At 43.5% G+C, this 16232-nt stretch overlaps 2 protein-coding genes across 2 annotated transcripts in view; both read right to left on the bottom strand.

Annotated features, from left to right (window-relative positions):
• The window catches only part of GOLM1 (golgi membrane protein 1), a 41361-nt gene extending 38242 nt beyond the window's left edge, over positions 1 to 3119 (bottom strand). The window contains exon 1 of the mRNA XM_087822735.1: positions 3060 to 3119. The gene's annotated coding sequence lies outside the window, so the exon portion shown is untranslated. The remainder of the gene's footprint in view (positions 1 to 3059) is intronic.
• A 6715-nt stretch (positions 3120 to 9834) lies between these two features.
• C12H9orf153 (chromosome 12 C9orf153 homolog) lies at positions 9835 to 14542 on the bottom strand. The gene is made up of 3 exons (XM_016222789.2): positions 14477 to 14542; positions 12981 to 13470; positions 9835 to 10139 (listed from the first exon to the last, which is right to left on the bottom strand). Exons 1-3 carry the CDS (start codon positions 14540 to 14542, stop codon positions 9835 to 9837), a joined length of 861 nt encoding a protein of 286 aa, XP_016078275.2.
• Between the last annotated feature and the right edge of the window lie 1690 nt (positions 14543 to 16232).

Raw genomic sequence — 16232 nt, forward strand, 5'->3', positions numbered from 1 at the left:
TCAGAGTCTCTCTCTTCAGGGTCACCTGTCACCATCGCTGAAGTGCCTGAGGTGGTCCTTTGTCTTCAGGACTTGCAGGGTGAGGTGGACTGACATATTAGAACTAAACTAAACTTTACAGAGGATATGAAGCTTTACAATTCCTATAAAAAGCATAAATTAGTTATAATAATAAATGCAAGCACAGGCAAACACAAGCCCAGTTTGGAAGGTGCATGTTTCTTACCCTGAGTCAGCTTTGCATGAGCCACATCAAGAAGTAAAAAGCTATGATCTGACAAGAAACAGGCCAAAAATACTCAAAATTCAAGAAGCAGTATTTGAAATAGGGTTTTACTTCCACTGTTATTAACAATGAATCCAGCCCTAAGTGTATATTGGGCCTTGAGATACAAGACAACGGTAATAGCTCATGATGTGTGTATGGGGAGAGCTAAAAGGTTATTTCATTGAGATATAACTGACATATAACATCATATAAATTTTAGGTGTTAAAAATTTTTTACTGATGAGAATCATCAAAAGAATTTGGAAACCACAGCAAACTACAAAATGTATCACTGTACCCATATTATATAGTACTTTACATATACTTTCTTCTTGTCCAGAACTAATCAATCTTCAAAAATCTTAGCCAGGGGAAATATTGTGAATACAGCCCTGAAGGTTTTTAAAGAAAAATGAGATTAAAGTGTAAATATCTGAGAACGCATGCATTTTTTTTCTTTCTGAAAGTGTAAGAAATTTCTGTGTGAAGCAAAGTAGACTCTCTGAGAATTAAGGAAATACTTCTTTAACTTCAAGCCAAGTCTCTCTTTTGATGTCATTTCATCAGTAACTTGAAAGTCTAGGAGAGAAAACTGCAATCAAAGAACGCTTTTTGGGGGCAAATGAAATACCATTCATACTTTCCTAAGGTGAGAGCAAAAGCCTATCAAGACCATTCCTCTACTTTTGCAAATGCTTAAAAAAATTAACAAAGTTTTCTTTTTGGGGGGAGGGGAGTTGTTTACCAATAAAACGTATTTTTTTTTCTTTCCCCAATTATGCATATTATTACCCATGTAGGTCACATTAGGTCACCGAAAAAGAAATGAATTTTTCCTAAGGCAACTTATTTTCTTCTAAAGATAAACATAATAACAAAACTGAAAACCAAGGGCACCAGGCCTCTCATCCCTCATCCCAATCTCCCCTCCCTCCCTCCTGGTGACCGCAGGCAGCTTTAGAAGAGGGGTTGGTAGAGATGGCCCGCAGGGACCAGGTTGCCTTCAAGCTTCCTTGTGATAAAGTGCCTGTCAAGGAGCCGTACTTCCCTGCTCCTCACAGCCTGCTTGGTGACACTCCAGCCAGTAAAGGCAGTTTCCCCAGGCTCTGCCAGGCTTCCCTGCATGTTTCAGATGCAGAAACCCAGCCGGCAGAGTCACAGGATTGTCAGTAAGGTCAGCACTGCCCTCCCTGCTGGGGGAAGGTGGCCACATAAATGGACTCAGGGTAGCCCTGGGGCTGACCAGGTGAACCATCTTCACTGCTGTTTCTGCCCCATCCCTGAAAAAAATATGTGAATGCAAAATCTTTGCACCCCCATCAACAACTGGACCAGCAGTTAGAAAGCAGATGGCATCCTTAGCTCCTAACAGCAATGTCACTGCAATCTGGCAACACCCCCCCACGCTTCCCGCATCCCTTCCTCTCATCCTGTCTTTCATTTTTAGCAAAACCAATGAAAAAAAATCACCTCTCCATAGAAGAACAAAATATGTCCTGAAGAGCTAACCTTTCCCTTTATTCAATGTCTTTTTCACCACTGACACCTTAAAAACTGAGTTCTGGCCTAAGAACAGTGTTAGCAAGTTACTGGTTTCCATTTACAAGTAAAGTAAAATTAATCTTCCCAATAGCTTGAGCTTAGTTTTACCTTCTACGGCACAAGGAAGAGGTGCTAGAATGCCCGAGGAGACCACAAGGACCTCCTGGAGATTACACTGCTCCCCAAAACCCAGAAACTGCCTAAATATGAGTCAGTCTGATGCCCATCAACCACAGAGTCGCTCTAGAGCTGTTAAATATTTCATCGGGCTGTTGGACATCCTGATAATCCGTCTCTAGGAATGTCCCTCAACATCTGCATAATTTCAGGCGCTAGGCCCTCGGAGACACAGCAGACAAAGGAAACGGAGAGAGCCACCCAAGTTTGTTAAGGCAAATCTAGAAACGGGCCGTCTGCACGTGGCTAGCACCATCGTGACATTCTGAAAATAATGATTAAGTTCCGCTAAAAAGAACATTTATCAAAACAGGTATTTTTCCCATTTTGCTTTACAAAAAAAAAAAAAACCCACGCAAAAAAAAAACCACATTAAAAATAATAAAGAGGGTGTGAAACATAAAAAGTATATAAATCCCGAAGACTCTTTTTACAGCAGAGCAAAAGTCTTGCGCGCCCTTCACATCCCCAAAGGTGGAAAACAGGCGAGGGACCTGGAGCATCCCCACGACGCGCTCGGGCGGCGCGGTCCCCGGGCGGGCGGGCGCGCGGCCCCGGCCACCTGCCGGGACACGGCCGCCGCCCACGTCGGCAACCGCGGCGGCCCGAGCGCACCGGGCGGCGGGCGGGGAGGGCGGGAGCGCGGCGCGGGCAGCCCTGCCCCCGGCCCGCGCGCCCATCTCGCCCACAGCGCTGGAACTAGTGCGACTTCGGGGGACGCACGCGTTAGGCTTTGGCTGCTGACGCGCGTGATCAAGCTACGAACAAAAAGAAAGGCCCGGCACCGTCCCCGACGGGCCTCCGGGGGCAGGAACCCTCGCACGGCCCCTCGGCGCCCGGGGACGGAGCCCAGCGGGTGGGGACGGCGCCGAGGCGAAGGCTCGGGCGCAGCGAGGTGCGGAGCCGGGGCCGCGCCGACGCCGGGAAAAGGCTGCAGCCGGGGCGTGAGCCAGGCGGCGTCTCCCGGGACCCGCACAGAGCCCCCGGGAGCGAACCCCGGGCTGAGGAGGGACGAAGGGACTGGCGGCAGCGGGGAGCAGGGCGCGCCGGGGGACGCGCGCCACCCACTCACCTCCTGCGGCGCCTCCCGCGGCCGCTCGGCGCTGCAAGTCCGGCCCCCAGGCCCGGGCCGCTCCCGCCGCCGCCGGCGACCCCGCGCTCTCGCCCGCTCTGCCCCGCGCGCCCGCAGCCGCCGCGTCTGGGTCTCCGCAGCGGCGAGTCCCCGCCCCCGGGCAGCGCCGGCGGCGGCGGAGGCGGCGCCTTGAGCGCGCGGTGACGAGGTCGGGCCGCCGGGGCCGCGCCCGGGCGCCGGCCCGCAGTGCACGCGCCGGGCCGCGGGCGCCCTGGGCGGGAGCGGGGGGCCCGCGCAGCGCCCCCTCTTCCCGAGCGCGGTCCTTGCCTCGGGATGCGGCGGCGCGCTTCTGAAGGAGGCGCGTGGGTGGGAAGCGGCGGCGCAGCCGAGGGACGCGGAGGGACGGTTCGCCGCGGCCCCGACACCGCGGGGTTTTCGGGCAGCAGAGCCGGCCGCGCCCAGCGCCACGCGCCACGCGCCACGCGCCTCGCCTCCCGCGGCCCAGGCCCAGGCCGCCCAGGAGGGGAGCCAGGGAAGAAGATGGGGGGGGGGGGCTTTTTAAAATTGCCCTTCCATTCCCAGGTGGCCGGAACCGACTGTTACCTCCCGCACTTAATTTTTGGAGCTGTGGCGCTCCGACTGCTTGCGATAAATAAAATGACGATTCCTGGGCCCTCGGAAGTTTGGAAAGCGCTGTTGTCCTACAGGGTTCCCACAACAGAACTTTTTAAAGCAGTGGTGGGTTCTTCACCCTGACCGCACTGGCCAGAGGTTAGAGTTATCTGGGAGCTTTTAGAGTATTCAGATGCCAGGGTCCTACCTCTGGAGTTCTGAGCCCAAACGTTGGTATTTTTGTTTGCTTTAAAGCTTGCCAGATAATTACAACATATGGCCAGGACTGAGAAAAGTTCTAGAATTATCTATTTTTGGAACCTACTTAGCTCTGGTGTCTGGGAAAAGAACCCCTTCCTCTCACCACTCCCAAATCCCAACAACAAAAAAATCAAACAGGGAAATACACAAACTCCTAAGGGAATGCTTTCAGCCAAAATTGTTCTCAACCTGAACAGAGACCTTGAAAATTTTACACCATGGAACACTATGCAGCTGTAAAGAAGAAGGATCTCTTACCTGTTGGGACAGCATGGTGGGACCTGGAGAATATTATGCTAAGTTAAATAAGCCAGGCAGAGAAAGACAAATGATCTCATATGTGGGATCTAAACATAATAAACTGATGAACAAAATCAGTTCCGTTGCACAGAAGCATGGAACAAACTGTCAAATCTCCGAGGGAAGATGGGGGTGGGCTGGTGGGTGGGGAGAGATTAACCAAAGAATTTATATCTATAGGTGCATAACCCATGGACACAGACAATAGATAGTGTGGTGAAAGCCTGGCGTGGGAAGTGGGTGGAGGGTGGAGGGGACCCATGGGGAAAAAGGAAGACATCTGTAATATTTTCAACAATAAAGATGAAAGAAAAAGATGACCAAGATGTTTTACTACCTCCTGACCATGGGCCTCCTGCACCGCCGGAAAGTACCTTTGTGAGCCAAAACTTCCTAACTGAATTATGAGTTGACAGCAACGCCCCCTTTACAGTCACGTTCTACCATATTCCAGCGTAATATTTTCATTCCTTACTGTTAGACTGCCACCTGGTCAGACCAAATGTTCAAAAGCCGAGGGTGTGTTGGACACCAGCCCTGGCTTTTCCAGTGACTTGAGTTGTATCACTTTGTGAGTAGAGGAATCTTCCAATCATGAGAATAACTACATATTTTAGAAATCGTAAGTTCGCACTGATACCTCCCATTCCAACCCATCCCCCCAGAGTTCGTTCTTGCCTCTCCCCTTTCCATATTTGTAGGTCCCCTCTCCCACAGTGAGAATCCTGGCTTCCGAGTATCGACGCATTTACTCTTTTGTTTGATCCTATTATACATCTAAAAATTGTTTCAGAATTGCTTGGTCCGTTGACTACACAAATCCACTAAAAAGAGCTCAGCCTATTTGTAGTTCTCCCTCCCTGCCAAGCTAACACATGTCCTTGAGTAATGTCATTTCCTTAAATGTTTTGTTATAACACTGATGAGATGCTGTAGGAACTTAACTCTTTGTATCAATTATGGTAAAATTGGTTTTGTTATACATTGTTTCGCTTAAAGATCCAGAACCTATAGACATTGTCTCACTGTGCTGTATTTACCTTTTCTAGATTAGTTTTTTCTCCGGTGTAGTGACGGTATTCATTGGATATACTGTTGAGTTCATTTTCTTTTCAGTTTGCTTTCAGTTTCATATATTTTTTCCATCTTTTATTTGTTAATTTTGTAGCATGAATACACAGAACATTAACCTGTTTCAAATAGTCAGAACTATATAAAAAGATATACTCAGAGTAATGTCCCTTTATTTTATATCCCTCCAACCCCTCACCTCCCTTACTTCCTGTAGGCAGGAAGCTTCATTATTTACTGGTTGATTCCCCCACGTTTTGTTTTTTTGATTTTTTGTTTTTCTGTGTGTTTTTTAAGATAAGCAGATACATGTATATTTTGTTAATTTCCTCATACAAAATGTAGCTTACCGCATGTGCTCTTTGGCGCTTTGCTTTATTGTCTCCCAGAAATCACTCCATATTAGTGCATAGATATCTTCCATGTTTTTATAACTTCTCCATTTCATGTGTATACGTACATTTAACCAACCTCCTGTGCTTACGTGTGTTTTCATATTGTTGGAGAGAGATCTTCAGAGAATGTACATGCTAAGAGATGAGATTTTCATACTTATTGCCAAGTTGCCCTCCAGAAAGCTGTATTAATAATTCCACCTTTAGTGCTTTAGACCATATCATCTTTTTAAAAAATAAAAATAGACTTACTGACTTTAATGGAATATTTAGTAATGTAGGATTTCAGTTTCTTCCTTTCTTTCTAAGTCAAGAGCACCTGTCAGTTGCTTCTCTGTCTAGGTGAGGCCAAAATTCTACTTGGAGCAAAGTCTTTTTAAAAATTATTTTTTATTTTTTTGTCCTGGGAATAGTCATTTGGTAGTGGTAGACCTCTTAGTTACAGTGAGGGGAAAAATATAAGTGACTAAAATACTGTGTCCATCTCCTAGTGTATCTGTTTGAATGAGCAGCAAAGCTGTCTTTAATACAGTATCTCAAGTGAGATAAATTGAGATTATACTTTATAAATAGTAAAATTCTAAACAAATAATCATTGTCCTTAACTGCCTAGAGCCCATTAAAGGTACATCAAAAGAAGGCAGGCTGTCAGACAGGGATCAATAAGAGCCTGGTCATGGGGGGCGGGAGGGGGTAGTTGGGAGGAGTCTAAAAAAAAATTACATCATAAGTGTAAAACCCACTGTATAAGGATGTTCTGTGTTTTTAAAGCCTCCAGGCTTAGTGCAGCACAATAGGTTGCTGTTGCCTTCCTTTTTCCCTTTCTGCCTTTGACCCGTGTGTATTTCAAATGCTTTAATTAGTGTCACCAAAAGGTCTGGTTTATTATCACCCCATGCCTCCGGTGACGATAAATAATTCCCTTCCTTAAGATCACAACATCTAATCTCTAATTTCAGACATGATGATAATTAGAGCATTTGTTTTGTTTTTGGACCTGGTAAGAGACCCCAGCAGTTGCTTTTTAATTGGGGAAATTGCCATTTCCCCCTTAAACATCATTTCTTAATAGGAAGCCACACAAATTCAAAACTAGTATGTTTCTTACCATCATCCGATTGTATCACTCAAGCATTAATTTTCCCCGTGGTGATTTTGCAGGTTACATTCTAATTATCTCATAATCCTAATTATGTTACATACTCTAATGAAACTCCATGTGTATCTGCAGCCCCCAATCTTATTTTTTAAAAATATGATTTAGGTTAATTTTATTACCATTCTGGAAACAGATACAAATTAGAGGAAAATTAGATGCAAAATTGGCACAACAGATTCTCAGTTTCATGATGCATTAAATTTGGAGGCAATTTATCGTAAGTGGGAAAAGGTAAAGTGCTGGCAATGACCAAGAACCCTTGAAGAGAGAGAATCTTACCCAAGGTCTAGAACAAAGAAAACTCATCTGTTACGACCCTGAATAGAATTGAGTTCACGGGTCCCACTTTCAATAGTGAAGCACTTTGATTATTCAGGGATTGATTTTAAAATTTTTACTTTCCAAAATAATTCAACACATGAGCCATTGTATCTGCCATGATGAGGTTAGCAGCCACAATTGGAACTCTCCGGGGGCACTTCAATAGCTGCAGAAATTTAATCTCCTCTGGCAAATTTCTGGGAAAATGACTGTGAAGAGAGAAAATGTGTTGTGTAGTGAAGAGAAAAGGTATAATTCCATAGAGATGCTCTCATTAGTTCAATAAATATCTAGGATTATTTTATTCATTCATTTATTCATTCCACAAACAATCATTGAGTATTCATTAGGCCAAGAAGTGTTTTGCAACATAAACAAAATAGAAACAGACTCATAGACACAGAGTGGACTGGTGGTTGCCAGAGGGAAGGGGGTTTGGAAGATTCCGTGTTAAAGGTAAAGAGATTAACAAGTACTAATTGGTAGTTACAAAATAGTCATGAGATATAAAGTACAGCACAGGGAATATAATCAATAATATTGCGATAACTGTGTAGTGCCAGGTAGGTACCGAAAATATCGGGGGGAACACTTCGTAAAGTATATGATTGTCTAACCACTATGCAGTACACCTGAAACCAATACAAAATAATATTAAAAGCCAACTGTAGCCCAGCTGGCATGGCTCAGTGGTTGAGCGTCGACCTAGGAACTGGGAGGTCTGGGTTTGACTTCCTGTCAGGGCACGTACCAGGGTTTTGGGCTCGATCCCCAGTAGGAGGCAGCCAATCAATGCCTCTCTCATCATTGATGTTTCTGTCTCTCTCTCTCCCTCTTCCTTCCTCTCTCTGGAAAAAGAAAAAGTTCAAATTGGGCTGTGAGTATTCACCCTGGGACTTAGGAGTAGACAATTATGTCTTCTGGATGAATAAAACTTTTATGATTAATAAGTAATCCTCTCTCTAATGGTGCATCTTTTCTTAAAGTTGGCTTTGTCTGATAGTAGTATAACTATACCAACTTTCTTTTAGTTAATGTTTAGAGGATACGTCTTTTTCCATCTTTGCCCCGTCAACCTTTTCGCATTACTATACTAAGCTCATGTCTCTTATAAGCAGCATATCATTGACATTTTTTTATACAGATTGACAATCTTTGGCTTTTAATGGAAGTAAAAGACAGAATGCAGTTTTTTTGTAACTTAATCTTGAAGTAACAGCCTATCACCGCTGCTGCATTCTTTTCATGAAAGTAAGTCATAAGTCCAGCTAGACTCAGGGGAGGGGATTACACAAGGGTGTATCTACCAGGAGGTAGGGATCACTAGGAGCCTCAAAGAGAGTGCCTACCATTTTCATCTATGGATGGAAACCATTAGATGAAAGGTTGGTGGGGAACTTTATAAAAGGCACCCGGCTGTCATCATCTGAATCCAGTACTCAGTCTTATAATCACTAAAACAGGGTCAAAGAGATTAGCCAAAGAACATATATGCAGAGCCCATGGACACAGACAACAGTGTGGTGATGGCCAGAGGGAGGGGGCGGGGGGCAGGGACTGGATTGAGGGGAAAAAAATAAAGAAAAAAATGCATTTATTTTACCTTACTCTTTAAAGAGGGTTTGGCTAGTGTATTCCAGATTGACAGCTGTTTCCCTCAGCGTTTTGAGTATATGACACCATCACCTTCTGACATATATTGTTAGGGAGAGTTCCACCACTGTTTGGTCATGTTCCTATGTCATCCATCTTCTCTCGTTTGTAGATTATATTTTTGCTTTTTGTTTAAGGATCTGCAGTTCTGCTGCTGCATTTCTAGGTATAGATTTATTTTCTTGCTAATCATTCAGTGAGATTTTTCAATTTAAGTTCCCATGTGGTTCTTCATTTCTGGAAAATTATCAGTCATTGCATTTTCAAGCATCATCTTTCCTCTATTCTCATTTCCTTCTGCAGCTTCCATTGGCTCTATTTCTGAACTTATTCTACCCTACTTTACTTTTTGTGTGTAAATTCAGTAATCTTAAAAGCAAAATCTACATCCAAAATATTTTCATAAATTACATATTCCATTGAAGAAGAAAAAGTTACACTTTGTGGATGAACAATTTGAGGCTACATGACCCTTACCTTCTTTCATAATTTCCTCCTTTATCTCACTGTGTTGTGATCTGGAAACTTCTTTCTCAGTGCCATCTTCCAACTCATTAATCCTTTCTCTCTTCAGATAGACCCAGTATAACACTGAGATAATTTATTGAAGTAACTTATTATTAATATTTTATTTTCAATGTACACTTTTCACTTTCAAGGTTTCCAATTTGTTCTTTTTCAAATATTCCCATTCTTGTTTCAGGTGCTGCTTCCTTCCTTGTGTCTTTGAGCTGTTAACATGTTATCTTTAAGTTCTCAGATTGATCTCTATATCCTCAGGTGTCAATTCTTCCATTTGTTGAATTTACCAACTATTTCTATGACAGTGGACTTTTTCATGTGCTTAAAGTTTTTAAAGAGCTATTCTTGCTTGTGTGCCCTCCTTCACACACACCCTAGAAAGTTAACTTGGATCTTTTACTCCATATTAGTGGTTTAATTTTAGGCCTTAAGTGCGTATCATATAGTCTCAGTTCCCATGTTCCATGGTGCCTCTGCTGCTTTACTTTTTGTTTGTAATTTCAATATTCTCAGAACCAAAATCTACATGCAAAATATTTTCATAAACTACATATTCCACTTCAGAAGTAGATGGCACATTTTGTGGATAATCAATTAGAGGATAAATGACCAAAGACCTACGAACTAGAGAGGGGGAAATAGAACCAGGCATCTCCTTGCTCTCTACAAACCTCTTCTCACTGTTGTACTTTATTTTTGCATATGAATCTGAAGTTTTGCGTGCCCACTTCGTGATCCCCTTATAATATTTCCATTCTAGATCCCTTAGATCCATAAATTGTTTTTCTGAAAAGAATCAGATGTTCAAAGAATCACATGGTGGTGTCATTTAACCTTCAGTGATTCAGAGGTGTTTCATGATAGAATAAACCCTTAATTTGAGTCTCCTCTTTCTGGTAGAAAGCCTTATCTGAATCTTTATAAACTAAGGGGGAACCTCTGGTGTCCGTCTCATTTAAAGTCCTCCTCCAAATAGAATATTGGGTGGGTCTGGCTAACTGGACTGGAGAGGACCCTGCAGGGCCATTGCAGGTAGAGAAAGTGTCTCATGTGGTGCTTGGAAACTAAGCATCTGCAAATGGAGAGAGCACTGAGGTCAATGGGGGAGGCGGAGAGGGGAGGGGGGAGGGGGAATCCTAATGATTGGTGAAAACAAGGAGGAAGATTTATCAGTAGTATATACATCACTAATGACATTTCTTCCTAGATGCTGTAAGCCCTGAGTGTAAAAGGACAGTGGCTTAGTTAGAATTTGGCTGTTTTCCCTCCTCTTTCAGGACCTACCAGTGTGGAGTGTCATTAGTAGTTGCAATTTCTTCAAGAAGCCAATGAGCAACAGCCTATTTTAAACCCAGAAAAGAAAAAGAAAGAAAGAAAGAAAAAGCAAGGCCTAAAGCAGGGGCTTGAAAGTAAAACCAGAGGCCGAAGAGCCAAGAGGAGTTTAAGGAGCATAAAAAGAATAATAGTAGGTACAGCGAACAGGCAGGTCTGTTCCTCATGGGTGAGTATATCCTCCTCCCTGTTTGGTGGTATTCGAGCGGGTCACCTAAGGGCCAGGCGCTGCCCCTGCCCCAATCAAGCCTCCATACATGGGGCGGGCCTGGGTGTCCCGGGGTCTACCTGGTAGAAAGTCTTTATATATCTGTTCAGGCAAAAGCCACACAGGAAAAGATAGTGGAGCCTGGACCCTCAACGACATCAACACACTGTTTCCACCTTTGTCTGCCCACCTCCAGACTTCTAATCCTATAGGAAAAATAGCCCCTATTTTGTTTTTCCATTATTTTTGGTCAAACACATTCCTAACCTACAAGATTTTAGCCTAAGCAAGAAGTTAGTCCTAAGCAAGGGGAAGAAAACTGGCAGCCCTACTGCCTCCTCCACTTCTAGTGCTTGAAGCTAGTAAAGATCTGACCTACACTATTTTCTGATATACCAGGAGTCCTAAAGTTTTCCTGGACTAAGAACACTTCAGGGACTAGCTGGCTGATAAAATGATAGTAACACTGGGCAATATAGGACAGTAAAAGATAAAATGTTGTAATATCAATTAAACCTAAGGAATCACTGGGTATTTCTCATATGGATTCCTACCTGGCTTCATGCATATTCCTTGAATAGACAGGATATGTCTCATAAATTCTATCTTTAGGATCTCCAAAAAATAGAAATAAAAATGAGGTCATGGAGGCAGAAAAGAGACTGAGTCAGAGTCTGGGAGGGCACATGCAAGACCTCCAGGGGTTAGGTAGACAGCAGGCAATCTGTGAATTAGGAAGGACAATTTGTCCCCCGTGGGTGGCAAAGCCATGAATGCTCAGGACCTAGCAAACATCTAAAGCCTTCGGCACTTCTTCAGTAGGCTTTTCGTCAGTTCTTACTGATCCTCAACACTTTCCTTGCTTTTTCCTCTCTGGTCCCAGATTTTACCTGTGCACTTTTGTGGATTATTAAGGCCGTTCCACAATTGCCTTAAATTCTAATCTGTCTGAGCTCCAAAACACAGAAAGTATGATTCTGTCAAAGGAATTTGAAGCCTGCATTAGATCTGTGTCAAGATATCAATGTAGGGCTTGGCTCAGTGGTTGACACTCGACCTAGGAGCCAGGAGGTCACAGTTTGATTCCCGGTCAGGGCACATGCCCAGGTTTTGGCTCGATCCCCCGTAGGGGGCATGCAGGAGGCAGCCGATCAATGACTCTCTCATCATTGATGTTTCTCTCTCTCTCCCTTCTTCTCTGTGAAATCAATAAAAACATATATTTTTTTTTTAAAAAAAGATATCAATGTAGGGAGTGAGAGCAAAGATTCTTCCAGCATCTTGAACCACATACATATGATCAGAGTGATCAATCTATTCCTTTAAATTTGTTCCTATCTCTCCCACTACTTTTAATAAAAATTGTGATGTCAAAATACTTGCTGTGCAGACTGTTTTATCTTGAGTCAAGAACCTATTTTAGAAAGACTCAAATATTTTATATCATTAGTTTAATCTATTTTTTATAGCTACAGAGAATGACAAAATATTACTTTCCTCAAATTACATAGGAAAAATGGAGACCTTAAGAATACTCCCTTTCTCATGATAACTTACCATCATTTGTTTTACATATTATTAACTTTCTCTGTATGGTCTTTGGACTTTTATGGGCACTTCCTTATTAAAGAATCAGAACTGGAGAGTTTCCTTCTCTTTGTAGGGGTGTAACAATATGAAAGTGTAAAGGTTCATAAAAATAAAACCTAAAAAAACCCTCAATTGAAGAAAAATGAAAATATTTAAGAAAGATAAGTCATTACTCAGTAAATACTTGACTAACTTCATGAAATGAGAAACAAGGAGTTATGGGTGCTTTAGAGCCTGAGTTTAACTGGCTCCTTGTATAAAAGCAAGGTCAAGGGCCGTGTCTAAATCACACACCTTTGGGGGAAGGAGCCTAGATTTGCCCCCGAGTGTTTGGTTTTCTGTTCTGTTTCCCTCTGCCATGATATGTAGCAAGATCATCAGACCTGCAGTATTCCCATGGGTCAACCCTGGACTCTTTCAGCTCTAGAAATCTAGGTAAGTTTTCCAGCGAGGTTTCCACCCTTTCTCTCCCACATGGCCTTATCTGTTTCGAGTACCTGGTTCAACTAATAAGTATTCGGAAATTCTATCTTCAAAGATAAACTTTTCTGGCTTGATGTGGGTAATGCCCAGCTTGGATAACTTTCTGGGACGCGAGGTCTTCTTCCATGCGGTGGCCGAATACGTGGTGCCGTCGAGGAGGATGTCGTAAGGGAAAGTGTGCGAGGGAGGGGGGATCCCATAGCGAGCGAGCCGCTGCTGGGATTTCCAGAGCTTGTCTATCTGAGAGAGGGAGCCGGTCAGTAGGCTGCGGTGCAGGAGTTCGGTCATCGATACTGGCTTCTCTTCGTCTTTTCTAACCACCTTCCACGTGAAAACAGGTTGGGGAGCTTCTCTCAAATCACTTCCGCTGGTGAATGACACGGTTTTCAGGTTGTCATCAAGTATTTTCTGGGATTCACCTGGTGAAATACCAAGAACTTTCAGGCGATTCGATTTCTTGCTTTCCTTATTAAAATTCTCAGCAAGTGCATATAATTCTGGCATCTGTGGGGGAAAAGTCGGAAATCATGAGACTGATGAGTGGTCATTGTCTGGCAGATCCGCAAACCCTAAAACAAATAGCATAGCAAGTAGCCATGCAAACAGAAGCATCTATCTTTGGAAGGTATTGTTGCCTAACAAGTCAATTGTGGCAATGCAGAACAGAGACCAGATGGACAAGTCTCAAATTCATTCCCCAAAAGAGGTATTATTTCGACACATCACTGAAAGCCTGCATTATAAAATGAGCCTGTTAGACTTTGACTCCAAAGTCTTTAAGCTCTTTCCAACTCTAAAATTCTGTGAGTTACCATGGAGAGAGACAGCTTTGGGGGTTGGCAACGTTTGTTTTGGGTAAGGCTACATTTCTTTTAAGGAAGAGGGGGAACCAGATCATCTAGATAGCAAGGCTTCATCCTGGGGTCCAAAGGGCTTGGTGTGTTTAGGAATACAGAGCAGAGGAAGCTGTCTTTGTCCTGATTAACTGGAATATTTTACCAAAGCAAATGGTCACATTTGTGGAGTGTTTGGGAATAGTTGTTGGCAGAAAGGACAATAAATGTTCCCTCAGAGCCCCCCTTCTCTATCTAAAATCCTGGATTAAAGGAATATAATTTTATTTTCTAGAGCATTCTCCCTACTACTCCCATTATTCCTAAGAGGTTTCTCAAGTCATTAAGTTGGAAGGCCAAAGAGGCCAAAGTGAGAGCTCACACTTGGGTCATTTAGCCCAGTGCAGTTTCCCTTCCATTCTAGTCAAGAGCGGCAAAGAGGGAGTGGGCTGAGCTGGTAATCTTAGCTCTTGCAAACGCATTACCATTATCAGGAAGACAAGTCGGCGCTCAGGCTCCCTGCCCACAGGAGCGCTGCATCTTGCTGTGCCAAGGAAGGGCAGGTCCCTGACGTGAGATGTTTGTGTTCCCTATGCCCCACCCCCAGGCGTGCCACTGGGTACTCCATGGTTTGAATTTTTAGAATTCTCCAATATTGCAGAATTGTAAGGACATACCGAACACCTGGGAAAATTGGTCTCATCGTCATCTTTACTTGGATCAGCGTCTCTGTTGAGGAACATTGTGCTGAGCTGTTTTCTTTAATTCCTAAAAAATCAATATAGGGGAAGGTGAAATGAAAGATCAAAAGTCAGATAAAATACATGGGGGGGTAACACTTTTTAAAACTTCTGAACTTTGTTGTTGTTTTTAATATATCTTTATTGATTTCAGAGAGAGGAAAGGAGAGGGGGAGAGAGAGAAGCATCAGTGATGAGAGGGTCACTGATTGGCTGCCTCCTGCACGCCCCTGACTGGGGATTGAGACCGCAACCGGGGCATGTGACACTCTGATCATTGATGTTTCTATCTCTCTCTCCCTCTCCCTTCCTCTCTCTGAAATCAATGAAAAAATATATATGTTAAATAAATACATAAATGCATTAATTAATTAATTAATTAATTAATTAAAAGCTTTGCAGCACCTTGGCTGGGCAGCTCAGTTGGTCAGAACATCATCCAAGATGCCAAAATTGCAGGTTTGATCCCAGGTCAGGGCACATACAAGAATCAGTCAATGAAAGCATACATAAGTGGAACAACAAACCGATGCTTTACTTCACACACTGGGAAGCCTTCTGGGGAGACCATGTGGAGCTGAAAGCCAGCACCAACCACTAGACATGTCAATGAGGCCATCTTGAGTCACCCAGCTCCATCTGAGCCTCCAGGTGATTGCAAATAGAGAAAAAGAACCATCCAGCTAACTCCTGCTGAACTACTACCGAGCAGGCTTCAGAATGCTAATGCAGATCAGCAGCCAAAGATGCTTTTATCCACTTGAATGCCAATGTCACTAACATCTTTTCACTTTCGTCCCTTCGCTTGAGCCAAGCCAATGCCTAACCCCTAGATTAGCCCTTCAATCCAACCTCTCATGGAGGAGTGTTCCTGAAGAAGTCATGAAAATACAGCCAATGAGCCTGTTTCGGATTCATGCGACCAGAGCTCTTCATCACTTCTACTCATCTTTTGTTACTCCCACAGATTCCCACAGTAAATTCTGATTTTACTAAGACCAAGGGCATCTCGCAGGGACTCCTTGGGTGGTCTCCTCTCCTCCATCCATCTGCACCCAGCTTCTCTCTGCTCATCTAATGGTAACCCTCTCTCTCCTATCCAGGATAGTATATTTTAACTTCATAATCCTTATGGAATATTTCCCCCTCCTCCTTTCCCTTCACTGGGGATACAGCTTCTCTTCCTCCATCACTCTCTGATCTTCCATATCATGTTCCCCAATGGCAACGTCCTTTCTCCACAAACATCTCTTCTGCTGGGAGGGAAAATGCAATTCCTCTTGACTCTGGTCTTACCAGGAACGCTCCGCCTTCATCCTTCCTCTACCTCTGTACTTGCTATTTTTACATCCTCATGATCGAAGCTTCAGTATGAACCGCAATTGAAGTCGTGAAGGCAACAGTGAGTTCTTGATCGTCAGGTCTGACGGAGCTGTCACAGTCTTCATTCTTCTCCATCTTCACTCTTAACCATCCTTTCACTTTGAAATTGATTTTTAAAAGCACCTTCTCTATTCTTTCCAAACTCTTTGCAATGATTCTGATAAGAAGCCTAACTGACTTCATTTGGACTGTTACAATGACCTCCTCCTGGTTTCCTTGCCCTTATGTTGCTGTTATTATTGTTATTATTAGTAGTAATCTATCCTAAATCACCCAAATCACCAGTCTTCGAACTTGGCTCTGTATTCCT

The sequence above is a fragment of the Miniopterus natalensis genome, chromosome 12 (assembly GCF_054644295.1).
Source record: "Miniopterus natalensis isolate mMinNat1 chromosome 12, mMinNat1.hap1, whole genome shotgun sequence".
Lineage (NCBI taxonomy): Eukaryota > Metazoa > Chordata > Mammalia > Chiroptera > Miniopteridae > Miniopterus > Miniopterus natalensis.

Coding starts and splice junctions, on each gene's coding strand:
- C12H9orf153 (XM_016222789.2), bottom strand. CDS start 14,542: ATGTTCCTCAACAGAGACGCTGATCCAAGTAAAGATGACGATGAGACC. Junction 13,471..14,476: donor CCAATTTTCCCAGGTGTTCG/GTATGTCCTTAC, acceptor TTTCCCCCACAG/ATGCCAGAATTATATGCACT. Junction 10,140..12,980: donor ATACTTATTAGTTGAACCAG/GTACTCGAAACA, acceptor GATTCTTTTCAG/AAAAACAATTTATGGATCTA.